At 42.2% G+C, this 25,107-nt stretch overlaps 1 protein-coding gene across 1 annotated transcript in view; it reads right to left on the bottom strand.

Moving 5' to 3' along the window:
* The window catches only part of UNC80 (unc-80 homolog, NALCN channel complex subunit), a 341,822-nt gene that overhangs the window by 143,407 nt on the left and 173,308 nt on the right, over positions 1–25,107 (bottom strand). The window contains exons 26-30 of the mRNA XM_061607866.1: positions 19,593–19,758; positions 11,232–11,435; positions 9,579–9,679; positions 773–970; positions 296–403 (exon numbers count right to left, since the gene is read on the bottom strand). Of these exons, the coding sequence (XP_061463850.1) occupies positions 296–403; positions 773–970; positions 9,579–9,679; positions 11,232–11,435; positions 19,593–19,758 (777 nt within the window). The remainder of the gene's footprint in view (positions 1–295; positions 404–772; positions 971–9,578; positions 9,680–11,231; positions 11,436–19,592; positions 19,759–25,107) is intronic.

The following is a 25,107-nucleotide window of genomic DNA, read 5'->3' as shown; positions in this document are numbered from 1 at the left end:
GCCTGTATTAGACAACATAGATAAATTTGGGTACATTCCAGAGTCTTGCTCAAATATTCTATGAAATGGCAAAAATCTGAGTTTACTTGTGTACCCCAAAGGTTTCCAATGCACAAACTGGAAGCCTCCACCCAGGCAGAATTCCATGAGTGTAATGAGACCACTGGATCACTGTCAACATATAAGTAAGGATGGACCGAACAGTCTGTTTCTGGTCCATCATATTAAAGACTAAAAATAATGATGTTCCACCAGCTAGTCTGTTATTCCTATAGGCAACAGACACACTCATTACCTGATGTCTGATGTATTTCAACATTCCAGAGTCCTTCTTTCCTTCAAGGTTAGAATCGGTCACCCTTTTCTTCAAGGAGGGAGTTCTCAGGCATGACTTGTCTGAACACTGAAACAGATTTGGATTTGAAAAATATTCACAGTGTTTTTAGAGGTCACCATAGTTGGGGGGGGGAATGGATCCCACAATATGTCTAACACTAAAAAAAACAAACAGCAAATTACGGAGGATGTGAGAGACCAGGAACTGCTGAGAATAAGATATGCTGACATATCCTCCTTTTACTGCTCCCTGATCTCACACCCAAATATTGCCATAGTGCAGTTTCCCTGGGCAGCATGTTATGAAAACGCTCTTAAAACTGAGTAATACCCACATGAGGGTTTAATATGCATTAACAGGTAGCTGAGTTAATTTGTCTGGTTTAAATGAATAAATGTCTGCAAATGACAGGAAGGATTTCACTAGCTTGCTTACCTCTTTCTGTTTTTTGCCCCTAGCCACATTGTTTAGTAAGTTATTTTCTTTGAGTGAATCCACAGTGTCACCATACAGGAGTTTGATGGCCCGGACAAGGCGTGCACAAGAACGGCTATGGTGGAGGTAACAGTGAGGGTGGCAGTAATCAATGTGGGTACAAATGAAACTCTGCTGGTTGCATAGCAGGATCATCACCTGGAACATAAATAACGTCCAGAGATTTCAGTAGAGAAGATATAGGGCTATTGTGTGCCAAGTGAAAGACCACAAAGAAAATATCATTTAACATCTCTACCTGGAAATGAATTTATCAGTGAAAAGGAAAATAAGCTCAGCTCAGTATGCAAACATTTTTCTTTCTTTTCTTTTTTACAGATGTCCACCACAAAGCAAGGGATGATATGAACCGGCACTTTTTATATAGCAAAAATGCTGAATACTATAATCTTAAAATCTTAATCCTTCCCCACTTCAGCCCATCCCCACTGATTAGCCAAACCTAGAACAAAAATATGCACAATGGATTCATAGATTGAAAGAGAGAAGGAACAAGCACCCTACACCCATTGACCCCCCAAATACCTTGAGATCTTTCCATCCCTAACACACACACACACACGTGTGTGCGCACAAGCAAACAAACCCTGACAGTCTAAATAGGAAGCAGCTAGAAATCTGATGTTGAACTGTGTTGATTTTCTTCATGGGCATAATACATGTGCTTAAACTAACCACTTTATTTTTCTTGATAAAACTGCTAGTTGAAATATATTCCTCCTCCCTTTCTCGACCCCCCCAAAGTATGCATTTAAATAATCTAGTACTGTTTTTGTGAAAAGAAAGTGAAGGCAAATGACATAAGCTATAACATAAAACAGCAAAAACCATGGAAAAACCTACTGCCTAATAATCATGCAACATAGAGAAAGATTAGAAGAAACTGAGCAACAAACCATTATATGCCCCTGATTAGAGTGGTGAGTATGAAGTTGTGGATTTCAAACTGTATGGCAGGTGTGGGGAACCTTTGGCCATTGGCCAGGGATGATGGCAGTTGTAGTTCAGCAACATCTGGAGGGTGGAACCGTTTTACTCACCAGAAAGGTGTTTCTCAGTGGGCGCCAGGACACCGCCAAGTGGGTATTGTGTTCCTTGCTAGTGCTTGATGCAGGAAAGAGTTAACACTCTAAACCGACCGTTAATGCGTCCCCTCCCACGGAGTGCTAGTTCGCCGTCTAGCCAAGCTTAAAATATAAACTTATACATATCTAAAAAACTGTGACAACATTAACTGTAATTATGAAAACATACATTTTACACTTAAGTTGTAAAAATAACTATACAGTCTCTACTCCAAGCGACTGCCAACTCCACTGAATGATACATGGGATAGGAGTGATCATTGACTCTTCAGTGTCCACCCGTTTTATTATAATGTTTCCTGTCGTTTGTATCCCAGGGTGGGCCTTGGCGGTGTCCTGGCGCCCACTGAGAAACACCTTTCTGGTGAGTAAAACGGTTCCTTCTCCAGTGGGCACCAGGACACCCCCAAGTGGGATGTTCCAGAGCTGACGTATTGATTGGGTGGGTACATAAATATTCAATGATCACTCAGGACCTGCTGAATAACTCGCCTCCCAAAGGCTGCCTCAGCTGAAGCATAAATATCTATTTATAATGTTTAGTAAAAGTGTTAGGGTTTGCCCAAGTGGCCGCCCTACATATTTCTTGAAGAGATGCATTTGTTGAATAAGCTGCAGTGGCAGCTGCTGCTCTAGTGGAATGAGCAATGATGCCTGAAGATAATGGTATGTTTAGAGAACTGTATGCTAAGGCAATACAGCCCTTAATCCATCTCGCCAAAGTAGAGGAGGACACCTTTTTACCGAGAGTAGTTGGGTGGTAAGAAACAAACGAAGAATCAGTTTGCCTTATTGGCCTAGTCCTATTTATATATACTTTAAGTGCTCTCCTCACATCCAATGAATGCCAAGCGTGCTCTAGAGGATGCTTTGGCGAAGGACAAAATGTTGGCAATACTATTTCCTGCTGACAGTGAAAGGCTGAATTAACTTTTGGAACGAAAGTAGAATCTGTTCTCAAAATGACTCTGTCAGTATGGAAGATCCATAGATGTTTTGCCACTGAGAGAGCTCCAAGTTCAGATACTCGTCTAGCTGATGTTATTGCTATGAGAAATAATACTTTGAAGGAAAGTATTCGTAACGTAGACGTTTTCAATGGTTCAAATGGTGGTCTTTGAAGAGCTGCCAAGACCTTGTGAAGATTCCATGTTGGAAAACGATGATGAACAGGTGCTGACAATAGTGAAGCCCCTCTTAGATATTGTTTCATATAGGGATGAGCTCCCAGTGATGCATAAGAAGACTTAGACAGGACTGTTGACAACACAGATGCTTGTCATCTCAAAGTATTGGGTCTCAACCCATTCTTCAAACCAGCATTTAAAAAGGATAACACCTCTGTAATTCCCGACTTCCTAGGTGTAACATGATTCCTATTACACCAATTCAAAAAGGCCGCCCAGGTATACTGGTAGCTTCTTATTGTGGACTGTCTTCTAGATGCCAATATTGTGGTTACCACTTCCGTCGGTAATCCAGCCCTCAGCAGTTTGCCCCGCTCAATTTCCATGCGGTTAAGCTCAACCAAAGAAGTACTTCTTTACTCAGCGCATAGTGAAACTATGGAATTTGCTCCCACAAGATGCAGTAATGGCCACCAGCTCGGATGGCTTTAAAAGAAGATTAGACAAATTCATGGAGGACAGGGCTATCAATGGCTACTAGCCATGATGGCTGTGCTCTGCCATCCTAGTCAGAGGCAGCATGCTTCTGAAAACCAGTTGCCGGAAGCCTCAGGAGGGGAGAGTGTTCTAGCACTCGGGTCCTGCTTGCGGGCTTCCCCCAGGCACCTGGTTGGCCACTGTGAGAACAGGATGCTGGACTAGATGGGCCACTGGCCTGATCCAGCAGGCTCTTCTTATGTTCTTATGTTCTTATTGGAGATCGGGGTGGCGAAGCGGCCCTTGTAGCAGCAAATCTGGTCGAAGAGGCAGACGCCATGGGGGCTCGACAGATAGGTTGACTAGCTCTGAGAACCATGGCCTCCTTGGCCAATCTGGTGCTAGTAGAACAACATTGGCCCTCTCCATCCTTACCTTTTTCATCACCCGAGGTAGCAATGGAAAAGGAGGGAAAAGATACAGTGTTGCCTTCGGCCAAGGAGAATTTAGGGCATCTACACCCTCTGCTCTGAGAGATGGATAGCGAGTGTAATACCTCTTCAGTTGATGATTGACATCTGAAGCGAAAAGGTCCACATCCATCCTTCCGAACCTTCTGCATATCTGTTTGAACACATCTTTGTGCAACTGCCACTCTCCCGGCAACATCTCCTGTCTGCTTAACCAGTCCGCTTGTACATTGTCTACTCCCTTTATATATTCCGCTGTCAATGATTGTAGCGTGTGCTCTGCCCAGGAAATTAGTAGAGATGCCTCCTGATGAAGAACCAGTGACTTCGTCCCTCCTTGACGATTTATGAACGCTTTCACACAGTTGTTGCCTGTTCTCAGCAGCACATGTTTGAGATGGAATAAAGGCACAAAATGTTGCAGCGCCAACCGTGCTGCCAGAAGTTCTAGTAAGTTGATGCTTTGGTTTGATTCGTGAGGGGACCAAGATCCCTGCAGGATTTGACCTCTGCAGTGAGCTCCCCACCCCTGGAGACTCGCATCTGATGTGACAGTATCTCATGGTGGGTCCTTTAAGGAAAGTCCTCTGCGCAGATTGCAATCCTTTGTCCACCAATGAAGAGCGGTTCTCAGTCGTAACGTCAGAGGAACCTGGAGATGCATGGAATGTGCTATCTGCCACTGGTATGGTAACAGTGTCCATTGTAGAGGACGAACATGAAATCTGGCCCATGGCGTAACTTGGATAGAGGAAACAAGCATGCCTAAAACCTGTGCTAAGACCATTAAGTCCTCTGCAGGCTTCGCTAACAATGGTTGAACAGCCAACTTTATCTTTTGAACTCTGTCTTCCGAAAGAGAAATTGTCTCCAGTTCCGTATCTATCATTGCTCCCAAATGCTGTAAACGTTGTTGAGGGAGCAAATGACTCTTGGGTATGTTGACTAAGAATCCATGATCGTGGAGAACTGCTAGTACGGTGTGAATGTCCTGATAAGCTGACTGTGCTGTGTGTGAATGAATCAGAATGTCGTCTAAATATGGGTAAAGATTCAACCCATGTTGACGGAGATGCGTGACAAGGGTCACCATAATTTTTGTGAAGACCCTCGGCGCTGACGCCAAGCCAAAGGACATTGCCCTGTAATGATAGTGTTGATTGTTGTAAACGAAGCGGAGGAACTTGCGGTGCTGCGGATGGATTGGCACATGTAAATATGCTTCGGTTAGATCTATGGAAGCTAGGAAGTCTCGAGGCTGAATAGCTTCTTTTATGGACACCAATGTTTCCATGCGAAATTTCCGGTATCTGACAAATCTGTTTAGAAATTTTAGATCGAGCACCGCTCTCCAATTGTTTCCTTTTTTTGGGCACAAGAAAGAGAACAGAATAAACCCCTTGAAATTTCTGGTGCTGCTGAACCGGTTCTATGGCTGCTATCTGTAACAGATGCTGTATTGCCTGTTGTAGTACCCTGCGCTTCTCGGGATGTGCCGAAACAGGTGACGGGAGAAATCTGTTTGGAGGCATAGCCTGAAACTCTATCTGATACCCATACTGTAGAGCATTCTTTACCCAGCGGTCTGATGTTGTCATCTGCCAAATGTGTGCAGATTTTAGCAGGCGGCCTCCCACTGGTATCTGCAATAAGTCAGAATTGTCTTTGTTGCCTTCCACCTCTGTGGGTAGCTGAGAATGTATTTCGCGCTGCTGATTGTTGTTGGTTGCGCAACTGGAATCTTGGACGACTCCAAACTTGTCTGTTAACACGGAAATCTCGCCCCCTTCCTCCAAACCTAGATGGACGAAAGGACTGGTATGGCTGAAAACGGCGAAAAGGTCGCCTGTCATCTCGTCTTTTACTTGTTACTGGCATTGCCTTCTTCTTGTCTCTTGTTTCAACTAGTACTTCACTGAGCACATTTTCACCAAATAATTTCTTGCCTGCATATGGTTCTGTCGCCAACACCATGCGAGAAGAAACGTCCGTCTCCCAATGACAAAGCCACAAAATACGCCTAGCTACAACTTCAGCAGCCATAGCTCTAGCTGCGAATTGAGTAGCATCCATTGTTGCATCTGCAATGAAAGCCTGTGTCCTTGATACCTTCAAAATTGTTTTCCTAAGTCTGTCTTGGTCTTGATCTGGATTTTCCAAAACTTCATCTAACCACAATAATGCAGCCCTAGAAAACACAGATGCTGCTATAGATGCACGTACCGACAAGGCTGATGCTTCATGGACCTTTTTAAGTGCCATATCTAACTTTCGTTCTGTAAGATCTTTCAATTGAGCATCCCCTTCTCTTATAAGGAAGTTTCTAGAAACTAAGGCAGAAATTGGAGAATCAATGTCTGGAGTTTTCAGCTGCTCCATAAACTCTGGCTCCAATAAGTATAGTTTCTCAGCATACGTCATTGACTTGGTAGACTGAACTGGTTGAGTCCCATTCAGATTTTACTATTTGTCTGAGCAGTGATGGTACCTTAATGACCTTATCGGTAGACTTTGTTTCCGGAAGGACAGATGCTCCTCTGGAGGTAGAAGGTGCCTATTCTGTAACAACATCATTCAAATCTAAAGCCGCCATAGCCCTGCATAGCAGAGGCATATAGTAAGTGCTATGAAACAACCTATTGGAGTGGTGCTCTTCCGGTTGTGAAGTATCACTCCATTCATCTGATTCGTCTTCAAAATCAAGCACTGAATCATCGTGCATAAACTGTTGCCTAGCAAACTTTGATCTGTCTGGTCTGTCAGCGAATAAGCCCTGTGCTCTACCCCTGGCCACATCATGTGGATCTGGTGATCCATTTGCAAGTTCAGTGTGGAGCTCATGTTGCTCAACTTCGGGGAAACCTGCCTGATTCATCTGATCACTGCACTGTCATATATTGTGTTGCCAGTGACTTTGTCCTGGTGCATGACTGTGCTGTTGTGCCTGTACAGGAACCACTTGGAAAGATTGGCGAAAAGCAGCTAGTTCTGCTGATATATCACCCATGAGAGCCTTTCTAATATAATTTAATTCTGCAGCTCCTAAATGAAAACACTTCACCTGTTGAAGTTCCTGATCTGAACTCGAGGTGGCAAGAGAGGCCATCTGTGTGGAGTTGAATTGATGCTGGTTATGATTAGTTCTCTCACACAAAACTCTGTGCTGCTGTTTATGACTGTGCCCATTAGCTGCAATATCACTTACAGGCTCTATAGCCCCAGTGCTCTGTGGAACCTCAGGGTGATGAATATTAAAATCTGTAAATTCCTCATCATTTCCCTCAGAATCTGAGCAAAAAAGGACTGAGGGATCTGGAATCTCCTCCTGCTGTGAGGGCAATTCAGCATTTACTGTACTCAACTGCTGTGATTACTGTCCTAGATACAGCGCCCTTCTGCTTTGTAAGGAAGCATTTTTCTTATATTCTGTGGCTCCCTCAGCAGCAACCCTTCCTGATTGCTCTGCTGTATGGCTAACTGTATGTTTTGTTTTAGTCATATGCTTGCGTCCTGATTGCTCTGCTACCGCAGTGCTGACAGGCTTTTCTGCACCTTTAACTGCTTCCATACTCTTACATCCTGATTGCAGTGCTACCGCACCAGCTACAGGGTATGCAGTACCATTAAGTGCTTTAAAATTTTTCCACCCTGATTGCTCTCATACCTCATCGCTTACAGGGGAAACAGGTGCATGTTGATTAACGGCCGTTCTCTGTGCTACCGCAAGAGTGATTGGGCCGTGCGGTGCCTGTGAGGCTGTTTGATTAAAATGGCGACCGTCTTCGAGAGCGCTGCAAGGGCTCGTCTTTTTAACCGCTGGTTCATGCGAGCGAGCTGTAGGTGCTACTGCACCAAGCGCTGCAACCGTTCGTTTGGAAAGCCTTGAAGTGACACTTTTTTGCTCCTTAGGCATTTTGCTTTCAGCAGGAAAGACCAATTTATAATGGGAAGAAAGCTACTGTTCAAATAATTAAACGAGGGAAAATCACCCGGAATTCATTAACGTAGGGAAATATCATTAACAGAAAAATCCACAGAGAAATTTATTACTGAGGAAAACCTCCCCGGAAATTCATTAAATGAGGGAAATATTAACGGAATGCATAAATTGAAAAATCACAGAGAAATTCATTAGTGAGGAAAATCTACCCAGAAAACCATTAAGTGAGGGAAATATCACTAAGGGAATGCATTAATTGGAAAAATCACAGAGAAATTCATTTCTGAGGAGAAACATTGTACTAATTAATCTTAGGACTAACACCTATATACAACACTGAGAGAAGAGTTAAGTGAACATTAACTGCTAATAAATAACATAAATAGAGAAAAAGATAAAGATATAACTCGGCCAGACTGAAGAGCAAGGCAAAAATCAGTACTGCTCAAGCGAGGCAGGAAAACGAACTAGCACTCCGTGGGAGGGGCCGCATTAACGGTCAGTTTGGAGTGTTAACTCTTTCCTGCCTCAAGCACTAGCAAGGAACACAATACCCACTTGGGGGTGTCCTGGTGCCCACTGGAGAACAAAGGTTCCCCACACCTGCTGTACGGTTTTAAATCATGGGCTCAATCCATCCTTGCAGAGTTGTGAATGGAAAGAAGATAATAAAGAGTCTGGAAGATATCAGCCAAGAGCAAGTATTGACAAGTACCCTGCAGGACATTACCCATTACCTTAAAGGAGAGGTGCTTCTGTGCTCACATAGGGAATCTCCTCTCTAGCACCAATCTGCAGGCTAATCTCTTAAGGACAGCAAGTAGCAATCACAGGAGGCCTTGGCAGAACCTGGGCCACTGCAGACTCACAGTAGCAGCCCATGTGGTGGGGTGGAGCTACAGAGCTGCCCTCCCAACACTGACATTGCTGCAGGGTAGTGACAAGGATGAGCTGAGTGGGTGTACTGGCAGCAGCAGCACCGATTGGCTCCACCCCATTCCACAGGCCAACCTTGCTGCTGCCCTGCCATACCCCCACTAAGTAAGGTGCAGTGGCATTGGTATTGGAATGACTCCGCCCCACCATATGGGCTGCTACTGGAAGTATGCAATGGCCCTGGTACTGCCAAGGCCTCCTGTGATTGCTACCTGCAGTCTTTAAAAGAGTAGCAACTCCTGAAAACTCCTAGATGGGGTATAGAGAGGCCCTCCTTTTCAAGGTAATACAAGGAGGGCTGCAGTGGACTCTCTAAGATACACTTCAGGAAGCTCCTCCAACACAGGCAGAGTTGTGTTAATGAGAGTGGATAGTCCTATCCATAGATTCTATTTAAATACTGAAACTTTTTTGAAATATTTAATGAACAAATAATTTATGGGTCTTTGATTTGCTGCAGACTTACATCTGTCACAAGTGAAGGATCAGCTTAATTTGAGATTTCTTCATGTTTGGACTTTACATTTTCCCAAACTTATGCCTTAACTTGCCTTAATGGGAGGGGTTTTTTTTGGGGGGGGGTACCAAATGCTGGAATTGCTGAAGGTTCACCATTCAGCCAGAAAAGTTGAAGTCTGTCCTGATGGCCAGCTATGAATTCTATGTGCAACCTGGGGAAATTGTAGGACATCACCAGTAATCTCTACTTACGTGCAGCCAAGACATATTCCGATGATAGTTCTCTTCTGTGCCAGTGCTGCTTAACACTTCAGGTTCTATACTGGGTTCACTTGCACTCCAAGGGCTCCCTTCTTCAAAAGAAAAAGATACACCCAAAAGTAGTTGTCGTTTGATACTTCCCGCACAGGTTTAATCTAAGGTGTATGCTTGTAAAAAAGGCCAGATTGTTGAAACAGATTAACATTATTGTGTTACTAGTCCTCTAAGGTGCCCAAAATGGTATGCCATAAGTGCACCAGCCCAATGGACCAAACATTGAGGAAGGAACTTTGGTTATACTCAAGAAATGTCAGACGATCTCCCATACTTCCCAGCTTCCCTAGCCCTGATGTTCACCTGGACTGGCAATCACAAGCATAATTCATAACCACCATTAAAAGAACAACTAATCAGGGATAAACTTTATTCCCTTTTCTGGAAAAGGGGAGGGTAAGTAAAGAGTAGAAGGATAATTCTTGCATCATCAAGATGCTGCAAAATTATTGGTTTTAGTGATCTGCATTGACTGGGCTCTGTGGTTAAAAAACAGCAAATGCATAATCCTGCAGCGGCAGCACTTTTGCTACAGCAACTGCTGCTGCAAACAGGCTACAGCCCTGTTTGGTCCCATCAGAGGATTCCAAAATGCCTGGGGATGAAAGGGGGGGAAATCCTGACACACTAGAGAACAAAGGCAGGGGAGTGCTCTCTCTGACCCCAGAGTTTCCTGGATGCTTTTATTACCAAATGGGCCTTCCAGTTTGCCAGATCTTTAGCATAAAATTTGCTTAATGGAGATTGCCTTAGTAAGAGACATGGCTTACTTTCAGTTAGTTCTTCCCCACGCTTTCTTTAAGTGAATGTGTACCTGGCTGAACACAAATTTCTCCACTGAAGAGAAAGAGCATGGGCAATGCCACTGAGACCAGAAGGGTGAAAGAGGTTCAAGTTCAGGATTTATCTGTTCCTGACTTTTTCTACAAGAGGAATCTTTGGGAACTAATATTTTGGAGATTCACAAGCACACATATATTTATATCTCATACACAGCATAATATATACATATTATATAACATTAATATAACATAACATTAATATGAGATATGTATATATATATATTGTACCATAGATATTATATATGCCACATAAAATGGAAATGGACTGCCTTCAAGTCGATTCCGACTTATGGGCAACCCTTTGAATAGGGTTTTCATGGTAAGCAGTATTCAGAGGGGGTTTACCATTGTCTCCCTCTGAGGCTGAGTGGCAGTGACTGGCCCAAGGTCACCCAGTGAGCTTCATGGCTGTGTGGGGATTCGAACCCTGGTCTCCCAAGTCAGTCAGGAAAATGCCTGTATATTGCATCCATGCATCAAACATTTAGATTTTAAAAACTTAGCATTCTTTGAATGGAACAGATCTGAGTACCTAGTGTACCAAGGGCAGGATTCAATCTTTGTCCTTGCCAGGCATTAAATCATGCAAAAAGTGTGAACTCCTTCTTATTTCAACTTTAATAACTGCAGGTTTGCCTACCCCTACCTAACCCTTTTCCTACTTTCCTAGGTCTGTTCGAGTTGCTTCCAGGCTCAAGATGCTGCCTCATCATCCCGCTCCCTTTTTATCCCAGCTCATCTATGTTACCTATGTCAGTGACAGTGTCCCTGCTGTGGGACAGCTGCAGCTCCTCATTCTCAGACTCTGAGTCCTGACGTGATAACTTGGTGCTCTTTAGGCTGCCGGCCCGGCGAATGCTGGACAGGGAACCCCCTTTCTTCACCCGGAAACTGCGGGTTCCTTTAATCTGGAGCAAGCGGGAGCCTCCTATCCTGATCTTCCTGCTGGGAACTGTATTAAAAGAATAAAAGAGGACTTTTTCCCCCTTAATTTCCCTCATTTTAAAATATTATAATTATTTATATTGTAAATATATATAGTTATATCCCTCCCCCTCCCTCCCTCCCCATCCTGCATTGCAGAGCCTTTCCTTTTCTCAAGGAAGACTGGCAAGAGACTCCCTCCACAGCCAATGCCAATGCAGCTCTATTAATCATCCAGGAAGGGATACCTTGACAAAACATGTGACATACTTCTTGTTTATTATTCAGGTTATCATTACCCTTCAATTCAGCCATTAGTAACATGCAAATACCGTGTAAGAAGCACTGTTGGAAACCCCATGGCTAAACAACAAAAGTTACAATTTGTGCCAAAAAACAAGTTGCTCCAGATTTCGTCAAGAACAATCTGACAAGACAGAATAGCTATGTTTCTGTGTTTGCCAGTAAGGCTTTCACCGTTGCATCTACACCAATTGCTGGCTACCAGTGACCGAGCTGTTAGGCAAGGCCTCAGGGGCAAACCTATCTTCCTCCTAGCACAAGGTTGTTCAAGTTGTGTTATAGAATCATAGTGTTCAATCTATCATGCAGCATGACTGTAAGAAGGCACCCTGCTTGTTGAAGCTAGGAGCCTAATTCATTTGTCTAATTTAGATATTACCTTTGAATAAATTGTTGTTTTTGAACATTAAATTTTATCAGCATTCTACAGAAAAAGCAACAACACATGGCTCCACTCCTTTCAATAGATCAGCAGCTTTTAGGCATTAAAAGACATATCTGGATGTCACTACATAACATTATGCAAGTCCAAATGTTGCAACACTCTACATCTACTTAATGTAAACCTACTGCACAGGGGCAATGTGGATAAATGATAGTTGTCACTTTTTGGTGGGGGCAGCTAGGCAGAGAAATGTGCAGTGGAGAGAAGAGATATATGTAAATTAGATAAGATTTGGGCTTAGCAGTGTCCTTGTGGTCTCTCAACACATTCACATTCTGCCATGTTGAATACACAGTTCTGCTCAGAAGTACTATGCATTTTAGCATTATTGGCCTTAATTACCTTTTGCATTTAATTGGGTTTGCATTTTGGACCTACCACAATTAGGGGAATATTGTTGAGTGACTTGGAAATATGTCTTCTGCAGCAAGCAGACAGAAAGGTAGTCACATTTATCTGTTGCAGCCAAAACAGCAAAGATCTTGAGCTGTGCCTTAAAGAACTATTATGAACCAGAGTCCTCTTCATCAGATGTATGAAATGAAGCTAACTTGATACATTTGACAAAGTTGTCTCTAGTTCGTAAAAGTTTATGTAATACTAAATCTGCTAGTCTTTAAGAAGCTACAAGGCAAAAGTCTTTATTGCTTTGTGATGATCTGGGAGTTAAAATGCCTCCAGTTTGCTGGATACTAAATGCTGGCTATGATCTCCTGTAATGAAAAACTATTTCTAGGAAACATTTTAATAACAATAGGAACAACAACAGCAGCTTTAAGACTGCAATCCTACACACACGAATAGGAGCAATCCAAAATGAAGTAAGTAAAACCTATAGCCCAGGACTATGTATGCTGGCTTGAATGTAAAGTGTAAAATTGCTTTATAGATTGCTTTACATTGCATTCTAACAACCTTATGAAATATGTCACTATTATTCCTATGTATCCAGACGGGAAAAAAGTGGGATTGAGAGTATGGCATGCAACGTATCAATTCACTCAATGGTCACATTTGTAATGCTTTATAAGATTTATACTAGTTGAACTGTCATGACTTCCCCAAAAGAGTCCTTGCCATTATAGTTCGGTAAGGGTGCTGAAAGTTGTTCAGTACAGATGTAAACTCTTCAGAACTACAGTTCACTGGGGAGCAGGAATGACTATTAAACCTATTTAAATCTATAGTGCAGATATGCCTTCTGAGTGCGGTGGATTTGAACTGCAATATCTCCCAAAATCTTAAAGTAGTAGATCACATTGATAGTTAAGTACAAGGCTCACTTCATGTAATATATGCATTTTTAAGGCTACTAATTAGTCAACCAGAATATCTATGTTAGGACCCACCTTTTAGTGCATAGCTTTTACCTAGTTTGTAAAACACTCATTAGTTGTCCATTCAGTGAGAATTTATTGTTATACAAATGGGGTGAATGTTGTGTGAGGAGAAACATATTAATGTTTTTTGAAGCCTGTCCTTATCACTGCAGATAAGAAATATCAGAAAACAGGTTTTAGCTGAACAATAAGAGATGCCTTTGTCAATATCTGCAAATGTTTTTACCTTTAAGTCCCAGAAAAAATAATTAAAATATTTTTTAAAAAACAATGAATATGTTCATCATATTATGTTCCAAAGTGTCACAAAACATGTTACTAATGATCTAACATCTACAATCTAGTCTTGTACAGACAAATCCCTTGTGCCACAAGTAACATTGTGAACAGATTTTTATATGGGGCAGCATTGTAATAATTGCTTAAGAACACATTAAAGCTGATTTTTGAGAGGATGATTGTATTGCATTTTAATGTATTTTTATTGTGTTTTACTGAAATGATTTTTTATGGAATTGTATCATTTAAATTTTTATTGTTAATTTGTATTTTTATGTTGCATACTTTGTTGGGAAATTTTAGCTTAAAAAAGCTATTGATAAGGGCAATAAACACTAGTGTATAGCTAAATAATATGAGTAGCTATGCCAGGAACAGAAAAATGCAACGTCAATATGATGGAAAAACTAAAGTCTAGAAAACTAACCGCATTTGCAGAATCATATACTGATAAAGTGATTAGCACAAGAGAACTAGTGATTAGTACTGGGTAAATATCTCTTGGCTCACATCAGTTACTCCCTCCAAATCATGAGGTGCCTCAGCTTATTTCTGAGGAAATCCAAATGCTTCCAGTCCCCCGTTTTGAGCTCTCAAACCCCTTCCATCCCACCCACTTTTTCTCCAGGTCAGATTAAAACATGAGCTGGAAAAGAATTCAGGGACTGTAATACTCATGGCATAGTTCTGCTGAGTATTAGAAAACCTCCTGAAACTTCTACTTCCGAACGCAGAATCACATCACTAGTACTGATACGTTCTAAGACCAGTGGCTTGTGAGCTTCATGCAGGTGGTCTGTGGTATGTCTACATTAAATATTCATATTGATTTTTACTGCTTCTTCTATTTCTTATATTGCATTTTATGGTATTACAATTTGAATTCTATGGACTTCAAATTGTAATACAAAAAAATACAATATAAGAAATAAAAGGAGCAATAAAAATACAATTTAAAATCATACAGCAATTAACACAGCACATAAAAATGGCTAAAAGAGGCAGAAAAATGATTATGTGGTCCATCAAGACCATTGACAATTTTCAAACGGTCCATGGAGGTGGGGGGAAAGTTGAGAATCGCCTTAGACTCCTATTGGGAGGAAGGGCGGGATATAAATCTAATAAATAAATAAATAAATAAATAGTCTAAGACATCATATTAGCATATGCTCTGTTCCCAGAATCAACCATGGGAATCTCTAGCAAAAAAGGAATCACAAGTAGCTGGATTGGGAAAGACCTCTGCCTGGGTCCTAAGAGAGCCATGACATGTATGGGCTAGTACTGGATCAATACTCTGACCAAATACAAGTAATCTCTGTCTCTGCCTCGATAGGAAAATATATAATCTCATACTGAACATTTCCACTCTAGTGATATGAACTCACATATGACTATGTCCAAAAAAATTGCAGTGCTCTGCCATGTTAGGTATGTCTGGATTCAACACTTTTCTGGTACACAATAATGTGCTTACTGAATTGCTAACACTTGCTCTATACAGATTTAGCCACAGTATCTTTGTGGAGCAGACATTCATGAGAACAATGGATATGGATAATAAATATACAGAAATGGCTCCCTAGCAGGCCACTTGTTCAAAGAGACTACTGGAGAGCCAATTGTGAATACTACTCATTCATACAAATTGTCTTCAAGTAATCTGCAAACATGGAAGGGACTCATAGGAGTTTGTAAATGTAAACTGCAATGTAAAAAGCACAGATACTATACCACTGCTGCAGTCCAACGTAGCTATATTTAAGAGATTTAATTATATCTTTAAATAAATTAATGTTATGCAGGCTTTGGAGGTTCTCTAACGTATGCAAATATAAAGTGAGAAGCACCTGAGGTTCCTTTTCTTGCTTTGATTAGGGATCTGTAACCATGTTAAGATATCACCAGTATCTACTAACATGAAAGACACAGATAAAACATACAGTATGCAATTCAGCTGATGACTTCACAGAGATTGGGACACAATTTCATATGTAAATGAGCAACCAATCTCACACTGTGATACTTTCAATCAGTTTACAATGAACTAACTGACATGTGACAAAAAAACCCCAAATAAATAAAAGATGAGAAATGCATTATTCACTGACATAAAAGAGGATCTCTTTGTCAGTTTCAAAAAGCTATCCTGGCAAAGTCTACTGTATTTAGGCCCAGTTCCAGTGACGTCACTAGGGTTGGTGTCACCCGGTGCGGTAACTCATGGTGTCACCCCCATGGACCTCCTCCCGTACTAGACCATACAGAATCCTTAGTAATGTTTTTTGTACTAATGTTAATTTTAATTTAATTTAATAATTTAATTTAATAATTTTAATTTAATTTTAATTTTTTTATTTTTTTTTTAATTTTTAATTTTAATTTTTTAATTTTTAGGTCGCCTATCTGGCCGAAGCCACTCTAGGCGACGTACATATCAAATTTCAATAAAATACAATAAAATACTCGTAAATCGTAATTCCCGTATATCACTGAATGTAATGGCAATAGTAGTGACATAAACAACTAGCAAAATTAAAATTACACCTTTAAATTACAATATCATACGCACAGCCTAAATGTATTTACATTTATACATAGTTTCATGTGGTTAAAGTGAAAATTCGGTAAGAAAACAATAGAGACCCCTATTCTCACAGAGCTTCAGTTCCCTGAGTGGTTTAGCAGTCTGTCCCTTTTCCCAGAGAACTCTGGGAACTGCAGGTAAGGGGAATATGGCTTTCCTAACAACTCCCAGCACTCTTCACAAACTACATTTCCCAGGATTCTTTGGAGGAAACCATGAATGTTTAAAGTGGAATAATGGTGGAATAAATGTACAGTGTGAATGTGGCCTTGTTGAGTCTTCCTCTTCTGGTGCCCTTCCCTGAACTCATCTCCTCCCAACACTTGGGTTTATTCTTCATACTTGCTCTCTGGATTTTGTTTTGGTGGGCTGCAAGGGTGTAGTCATCTAGAGTTGTAGACCCCTTATGTCTTTGGGAGTAGGGTCCCAGCACGGTCTCTTTGTACAAGCCAATCAGCATGAAAGGGAAGCTTGTTAGCCACAGAAAAGAGTCTTCTCACTTGGGTAACAACATGTTTCCTAGTCCTTTCATGCTTATTGGAGCCGACCAGAATGAAAGGAGACGAGTCAGTCACTGAGAAGATTCTTCCAAGTAGCTAACACATGCTTCCCCTTTCATGCTGGCTGGCTCTTAGGGCGAGAAGTGAACTTCATGGCAAAGTACCTTGGTCTCCCAAATTGTAATCTCACACTTGACTTCATGTCAGTATTCTTAAAATCAGAAGATTTCTGGCAGCATTTAGCCCCTAGAGAGAGAGAGGAGAATTTGGAGGGGGGCTATGCACACAGCAGTTTTATTCTGGTTCTATAACTCTGTAATTACAGAGAATGTGAATCCTGGGGGTGTGGCTGTGAGGGGCTGTACCATAACTACCACGAAGAGACCCTGCACTTCTGGATTTGCAACTACACTACTGGTGGGCCAGCTGGTTGCTGGGTGGGGGTGCCTGGAATGTGCTGAGCAGTTATATTCTTTCCTCTTTGGAAGCAAGACAATCCAGCCATTATACTGGTTCCACAGTCCTTTCCTCTCAGCCGCCACTGCCTTTTGCTTACTTGTTTGTAGATCCTTTAATTCCCCTGTAGTCCCACTTGCAGGCCCCCTTCCCATATTGTAGCAGTGGATCTTTACTGCAATGAGAGACTTAGGCCTTGCAGTCACACACACACACAAAGGGTTACATAGAGAAAAACATGATGAGGGAAGACCTGAAGGGGCTGGAAGAGCATGCACGCACCCACCCACCGCAAGCATGCGGGGAGGCCCTGGGGTGATGCTGGAGGCATCGCCTCTCTGCCAGGCCTCCTGGACCCTTCTCCGAGGAGCAGGCCTGGGCCGCACAGGGCCAGTGTGGAGGCAGCTGTCAGGCCCGCAGGAGCTGCCCCGCGGCACCATGCCTGAGACCAGCTCTCCGCCCGCTCTCGGGAAGCAGAATGCCTCAGGCGCATTGCCGAGCTGGCTGGTGGTCTCACGGGGCGAGAGGAGGGAACAGGCAAGCGCCCACCCGGGAACGCCACAGGCTGGTCCTCCTTGCCCATGTCACGCACCTCACAAGCAAGGCAGGGCAGGCAAATCCACCCCACTGATGCCCGCTGGCTGTGGCCGCATCCTGGCTGCAGCTGGCCAGCTCTTCTCACCATGTCCAGGGCAGCAGGGCGGGGCTGGGACTGCCTTCCCACCCCCAGCCGCCACCGCATTTCTTTCCTGGAGCCCCTCTGGGGGAGGCGCTGCTTTGGCTGTCTGGGCCCTGCGGAAGGCAAGCCGGCAAAGAAAGCCACTGTAGGGCGTGCCACTCCGAAAAGCTACCTGTCAGCACTAAGTCAGCTCCGAGCCTCTTCCACCCAAGGCATCACTTATCCTTTCTGTCCCGCTTCCTGGTGCCTAGGGTGGCTCTGGGTGTCACCCCCCTCCCATGGTGTCACCCGGTTGTTCCGCACCCCCTGCACCTGCCTAGTGACACCGCTGCCCAGTTCAGAAGCAATGAAACCCGGCCAGACACAAATCTTCATGGGCGCAGCTGTTGTGGAGGAAGTAATGGTTGGACCAGAATGACCACGTTTGTCAAGCATTAGTGACAATATGCCTAAGTGCAACAGGTAATAAATGGGCTGCCATGTTTACACAAACCACGCCTGGGAAATGATGTTCAAACAGATTCTAGCTAAGAGGGGTGATTTCCCAAGTACTTGCTTGAAGCTCAAGAAAGCAGAAAAATAATACCTGTGTCTCCATGATTTAACTTCCAGTTTTTCATGGTACCATAAATCAAAGCATGCTGTTCCTTTAAAATTCCTACTGTATCATTTCTACATTGTGAAACTGCAGAAAGAAAACTGGACTATTATTTAATGTCCATAATAAAATGTTAAATAACTATTGACTGTGTTTTGTATTGCAACACTTGAACTAAAAGACAGAAGGAAAATTTGAGAGACTATTGAGGTTTTTGTGCTTGAGATGGCATTACAATGATAGACACTCTGCTGCCTTTAGCAACCACAGTGAGTTATGCTTTGACATTACGCCTATTTTGGGGTTAGCCATTGAGAGCCACATAGCAGATGCGTTTAAAGCAAGTGGTAGCAATTTTTTTTCAAAGTTTCAGGGAGCAAATTAATAAACTCTGTTAGGTGTCATATAATTTCTGTTCTTATCTTTGGAAATCTAAAGCAAGACCTCCCTTTTCTTCCACATGTGGAATTATACATTAAAATACTGATGTAATGCTTACTTACGAAATTACAAAATGTAGTCCAGAGAGCAAATATGCGTTCTTAAGTGCAACTAAAACCAATGAACTTTTAGTATCTGTAAATGTGCACTCCATTGCTCCCTTTGGTACAATTAGAAATAAACATTCCTTCATAAAGTATGGAAGCTGGTTGGATTTGTTTTCTAAAAAACCATATGCCAGTTTCTGGTTTGCATAAATTGACATCAACTGATGTTTTGGTTTGGATGTCAGGCATGGGAACAATTTCTTGGAAGTAAGTTCCTCTACAATGAAGGAGGCTTACCTCCACTCAAATGTGCTTAGGAATGAACTGCCAAAAATCTTTCCTTTTTGGATCTAGCACATCCAGATAAAGATAGACATTACAGTTGATTCCACCGTGTGGCATCCATAGCTTCCTGCTTCTTAATACAATTTTTGAAAGCTGGGCCATAAATGTCCAGTGCCAAATAATAGACCTGGGAAAAGTTGGAAGCTTTAGCAGGCAACAAACCTTTCTTCTCTTCGCAACCTGTGTCAGATTTCAGGGTATGACTGCTGCTGTGCAAGGAATCTTTTGAATCTTCATTTTCATCCAGAACCCCAGCAAAGCTGATCTTCCTCTCATACCTGTGCCGGTCCATCTCAGGATCCAAACGCAACCTGCAGCTCTCCAGATCCTATAACATCACATGAACCACAGAGATATGTGAATATCACAGGTATTCAAGTTTTGTTCTTAAGTTAAGGAGAGGAAAAATTAACTTAACAAGGACTGTTATTTTCTACATTTGTATCTCCCACCCCACTTGTTCCATCAAGGAGCTCAGGACAGTGTACATGGGGTGTCCTCACAATAACCCCAAGAAGTAAGTTAAGATGACAAATAATTTATTGTATTGCTGACACCCTAAATATAATTTTACTTGATGTTGCTTTTATTACGTGTTACTTATTCAATGTTGCATTGCTTTTAACATTTAAACTGTAAGCTGCCTTTGTGATGGCTTGCCCTATAAGTCATAATAGAAACAAACAAACAAAAAATATGTTTTATATAAAAATAACGGCTGACCCAATGCCAGTCAGTTTGTGTCACAGCTGAGCAGATATTTGAATCCAGGTTTCCTAGCTTGAAGCCAAACATGCAGTCTCCTACAACATAATAGCTCTTGTCTCATCTCTGGACACTGAAGCTTCATTTCCAGTTAAGAACACAGGAAGATCAGGCCAAAGGCCTATCCATATCCTGTTCCCTTCTGGGAAGCCCACAAGCAGGGCATGAGGGCAATAGCCCTTTTCTGCTACTGTTCCCCAGCGACTGACATTCAGGAGCAGAATCCTCAAGATAGGATTTATTTATTTATTTATTTATTTATATCCCGCCCTTCCTCCCAGCAGGAGCCCAGGGTGGCAAACAAAAGTACTAAAAACATTTTAAAACACCAGAAAAATGGACATTAAAATACATTAAAACAAAACAACTTTAAAAACATTTCTTTAAAAAGCTTTGAAGACTTTTGTTTTTTAAAAAAGGTTAAAAAACACATTGTTTAAAAAAAAGGTTTAAAAGCATATTAAAAAGCAATTCCAACACAGAAGCAGACTGGGTTATTGCCAACATGACCAGTAGTCTCCAATGATGACCTTATTCTCCATTAATTTGTCTAATCCCGTTTCAAAGCCATGCAAGTGGGTGGCCATTACATCTTGTGGAAGTGAATTCTATGCACTATGGGAAGAAGCACTTCTTTTGATCTGCCCTGACTCTTCCATCATTAGGATGGGGCAGAAATTCAATTCCATTCACATTTAAAGAGACTTGTTAGGAGATTCTTATTCTCCTGGCAGAGCTCCAGTGGCCAGACTGGTTTAACAGTCAGCCCCTCTTCTGGTGATTGTACCTCTGTGAGGGGAACAGGGCAACTCTCAACATCCTTCACAAACTACACTTCCCAGGATTCTTTCGGAGAAGCCATGACTGTTTAAAGTGGGTGTGGCTACCTGATTAGCCAAGCCAAGCAGCTGTGACTCTGGCTTTTAGAACACTGACAGATGGTTCTTACTGAATATGCCTGTGCTATCATACAGTCCAATGTTAAATTTCTTAAATGCCTCTAAACATATGGTGAGTGGTGGCAACACCTGGAATCAGCCTAAATAACAGAACCAAGACTGATCTTGTTTTAGCACGGAGGAAGCAACAATATTAAGACAGTTGATATAGTTCAGATAGTCACTTTAAATATGTTTGATTTACTTTGCAATTTTAGTGACATTTCCTATAGTAAATCATTTTCTTTTGCTTCTGTTTATTTATTTATTATTTGATTTATATCCCACCCTTCCCTTCAGTAGGAGCACAGGGCGGCAAACAAAAGCACTAAAAGCACTTTAAAAAGGTAAAGGTGTCCCCGCACTTATAGTGCAAGTCGTTTCCGACTCTTAGGGTGACGTCTTGCGACGTTTACTAGGCAGACCGTATATATGGGGTGGGATTGCCAGTTCCTTCCCCTGCCTTTCTTTACCCCCCAGCATATGCCGGGTACTGATTTTACCGACCACAGATGGATGGAAGGCTGAGTGGACCTCAACCCCTTTTACCGGGGATTCGACTTCCTCCTTCCGTTGGAATCGAACTCCGGCCGTGAGCAGAGCTTCGGCTGCGTTACCGCCGCTTACCACTCTGCGCCACGGAGAGCACTTTAAAAGCACTTTAAAACTTCATAAAAATAGACTTTAAACTATATTAAAACAAAATATCTTTAAAAACATTTTTTTTAAAGTTTTAAAAACATCTTTTAAAAAAAGGTTTTAAAATATATTTAAAAGCAATTCCAACACAGATGAAGACTGGGATAAGGTCTCAACTTAAAAGGCTTGTTGGAAGAGGAAGGTCTTCAGTAGGCACCGAAAAGATAACAGAGATGGCGCCTGTCTAATATTTAAGGGGAGGGAATTCCACAGGGTAGGTGCCACTACACCAAAGGTCTCTTCCCTAAGTTGTGCAGAAAGGACCCCCTGATAAGATGGTATCTACAGGAGGCCCTCACCTGCAGAGCGCAGTGATCGATTGGTATAAGTGATAAGATGGTCTTTCAGGTATCCTGGTCCCAAGCTGTATAGGGCTTTGTACACCAAAACTAGAACCTTGAACTTAATCCGGTAGTTAATGGGCAGCCAGTGCAATTCTTTCAGCAGCAGGGTGACAGGTTGGCGATACTCTGCCCTAGTGAGCAGTCTTGCTGCCACATTTTGCACCAGCTGCAACTTCCAGACCAACCTCAAGGGTAGCCTCACATAGTGCACACTACAGTAATCCAGCCTGGAGGTTACAAGTGCATGGACAACAGTGGTCAGGCTATCTTGGTCTAGAATCATCCACAGCTGTCTTACCATCTGAAGCTGGTAAAAGGCACTCCTAGCTGCTAAGGTCACCTGGGCCTCTAGCGACAAAGATGAATCAAGGAGCACCCCCAAACTACAAACCTGCTCTTTCAGAGGGAGTACAACCCCATCCACAGCAGGCAACTGACCAATTATCTGAACTCAGGAACCACCAACCCACAGCATCTGTGTCTTGCTAGGACTCAGACTCAGTTTATTGGCCCTCATCCAGCCCACCACCAAATCCAGGCAGTGGTTCAGGGCTTGCACGGCCTCTCCCAATTCAGATGTTACAGAGAAATAGAGTTGAGTATCATCGAAGTATTGCTGACACCTCATCCCAATTCTCCTGATGACCACTCCCAAGGGCTTCATATAGATGTTAAACAGCATGGGGGACAAGATGGTACCCTGTGGCACCTTATAGCACAACTGCTAGAGGGCTGAAAGACAATAACCCAATGCTATTATCATAAAATGACCACGGAGATGGGATCAGAACCACTGTAAAACTGTGCCTCTAATACCCATCTCACCAAGTCGGCCCAAAAGGATATCATGGCCAGTGGTATCAAAAGCCACCAAGAGATCAAGTTGTATTCCCCCTGTCCTTCCCCCGATAAAGGTAATCCATCAGGGAGACCAAGGCCGATTCAGTCCCATAACCAGGCCTGAACCCAGACTGGAATGGGTCAAGATAATCTGTTTCATCCAAGAGTACTTGCAATTGCAGCACCACAACCATCTCAATCACCCTCCCTAAGGGGTATTTGCAAACGGCCGGTAGTTGTCGCAAACCAATGAGTCCAGGGTGGGCTTTTTCAGGAGTGGTTGGATCACCACATCTTTCAGGGTGGCTGGAACCACTCCCTGACCACACCCTGGATCCACTCAGTCAAACCTCCTCAGCAAGCTTTAATAAGCCAAGAAGGACAAGTATTGAGAGGACACGTTGCTGCTGTATCATCGCTGTTTCTGTGAATATGTGAAGTACAACAACACTTTGTACAATTTACACTAAAAAAACCTCCAAAAACAATTGTGGAATAATGGCACTGACTATTCTGCAGAATAGTCTCCAATGGACATGAGGAGTGTTTCAGTTTGCACAAGATAAAACAGTGGGAGGTGAAGTATATTCAAGCAAATTTCTAGGTGTGCTCTATGTTTTTAATTGACCATACCCACCCATCCTTAAGTGGAGTGGTTTAAACATAGCAGGCTGAAAACATGCATCTTGAACAGGCCAGGTTTGTTTTTTCCAACAGCTAGATTCATTGCTTAAGTAGCAAAATATGCAGTTTCAGATTCAACTGTTAGTGCATCCAAAACAGAAATAGAACATAACCTCCAGTTTGAAACACAAAAGGTTGTCTTCACCATCATATGACATTGACCAATAAAAAAGGTTTTGAAATTAATGAAAATAAATTTGACACGTTTCTAGGATGAAAAATGAGAGAAATGTAATTTTCTAGGTTAGATTCTCTGTAGAAACAGTAGTAACACAGGAAAGAAGCAAAGTAAGAAGAACACCAACAAACATGCAAAAAAGTAATTCTCCATCTTTGGAGATGCAGTCCTGACTGCAGGTGTTGCAGAGCAGAGGCACGTTACCAAATTCTTCCAAGCTACACAGGAAGTGTATTGGACTGTGAAAAACCAACGCAAATTGTGTTTGCATTTTTACAAATTTGTAGGGTGGTACAATATCTCAGACAGGAGGTCAGGTCTCCTGCTCCCCTGGTGCATTCACCATAGCTGCCCAATTTCCCTGCTTTTTAAAGTTTGATAGAAATATCTGTTGGCTAAACTGCCAACTGCAAGGGTTTTTTGCCTGTTAGTGAATATACTTCTATTGCATCTCCTTACTTCTTTTCTAAACTAACCCCCCCCCACACACACACATAATCATGATCACCTTTTCTTATAAAGAAGTTGCTCCAGCCCTCTAAACATTTTGGTTGCCTTGTCTGCACCTTTTCCAGCTCTACGATATCCTTTTTGAAATGTGGCAACCAAAACTCTGTACAGTATTCCAAGTGTGGTCAAACTATAAATTTGTATGCTGTCACTACAATATTGTCAGTTTTATTTTCAATCCCTTTACTAATTTGTCTTTTTCACACCTACAGCATATGCTTTTATTGAGCTATCCACCATGGCCCCAAGATCTTTTTCTTAGTTAGCCGCTACCAGCTCAGACCCTATCAGTGCACATATGAAGTTAGAAATCTTTGCCCCAATGTATATCATTTTACACTTACTTAAACTGATCTACATTTGCCATTCTATTGCTCATTCACCCTCTTGGCAATCCCTTTTTGTTTTTAACTACCCTGAATATTGTTCCTCTTACTTCCCCAATATAACCATCCATTTTGGCTCATTTTCAAAACTAAACTACTAAATCATGAGGCTTGTCTGTTTTAAGCACTCTGGAGTGGGGTGGGGGTAATGCCAATGGATAAAGCCACTATTAAGTTAATAATCTCTCTAGGACTGAGAGTGCATAAAGGAAAGTTTACAAGACTGAGTCAGGTTTCAAAACCACTTGTAAAAGACGTATACAAGATGTACAATTAAAATTCATACTAGTTTAAAGGAAGCCATCATAAACAGAGTTCGATATATATGGTTGG

Source organism: Rhineura floridana, chromosome 2 (assembly GCF_030035675.1).
Source record: "Rhineura floridana isolate rRhiFlo1 chromosome 2, rRhiFlo1.hap2, whole genome shotgun sequence".
In the NCBI taxonomy this organism is placed as follows: domain Eukaryota; kingdom Metazoa; phylum Chordata; class Lepidosauria; order Squamata; family Rhineuridae; genus Rhineura; species Rhineura floridana.
This window is presented reverse-complemented; position numbering and strand designations above follow the sequence as displayed.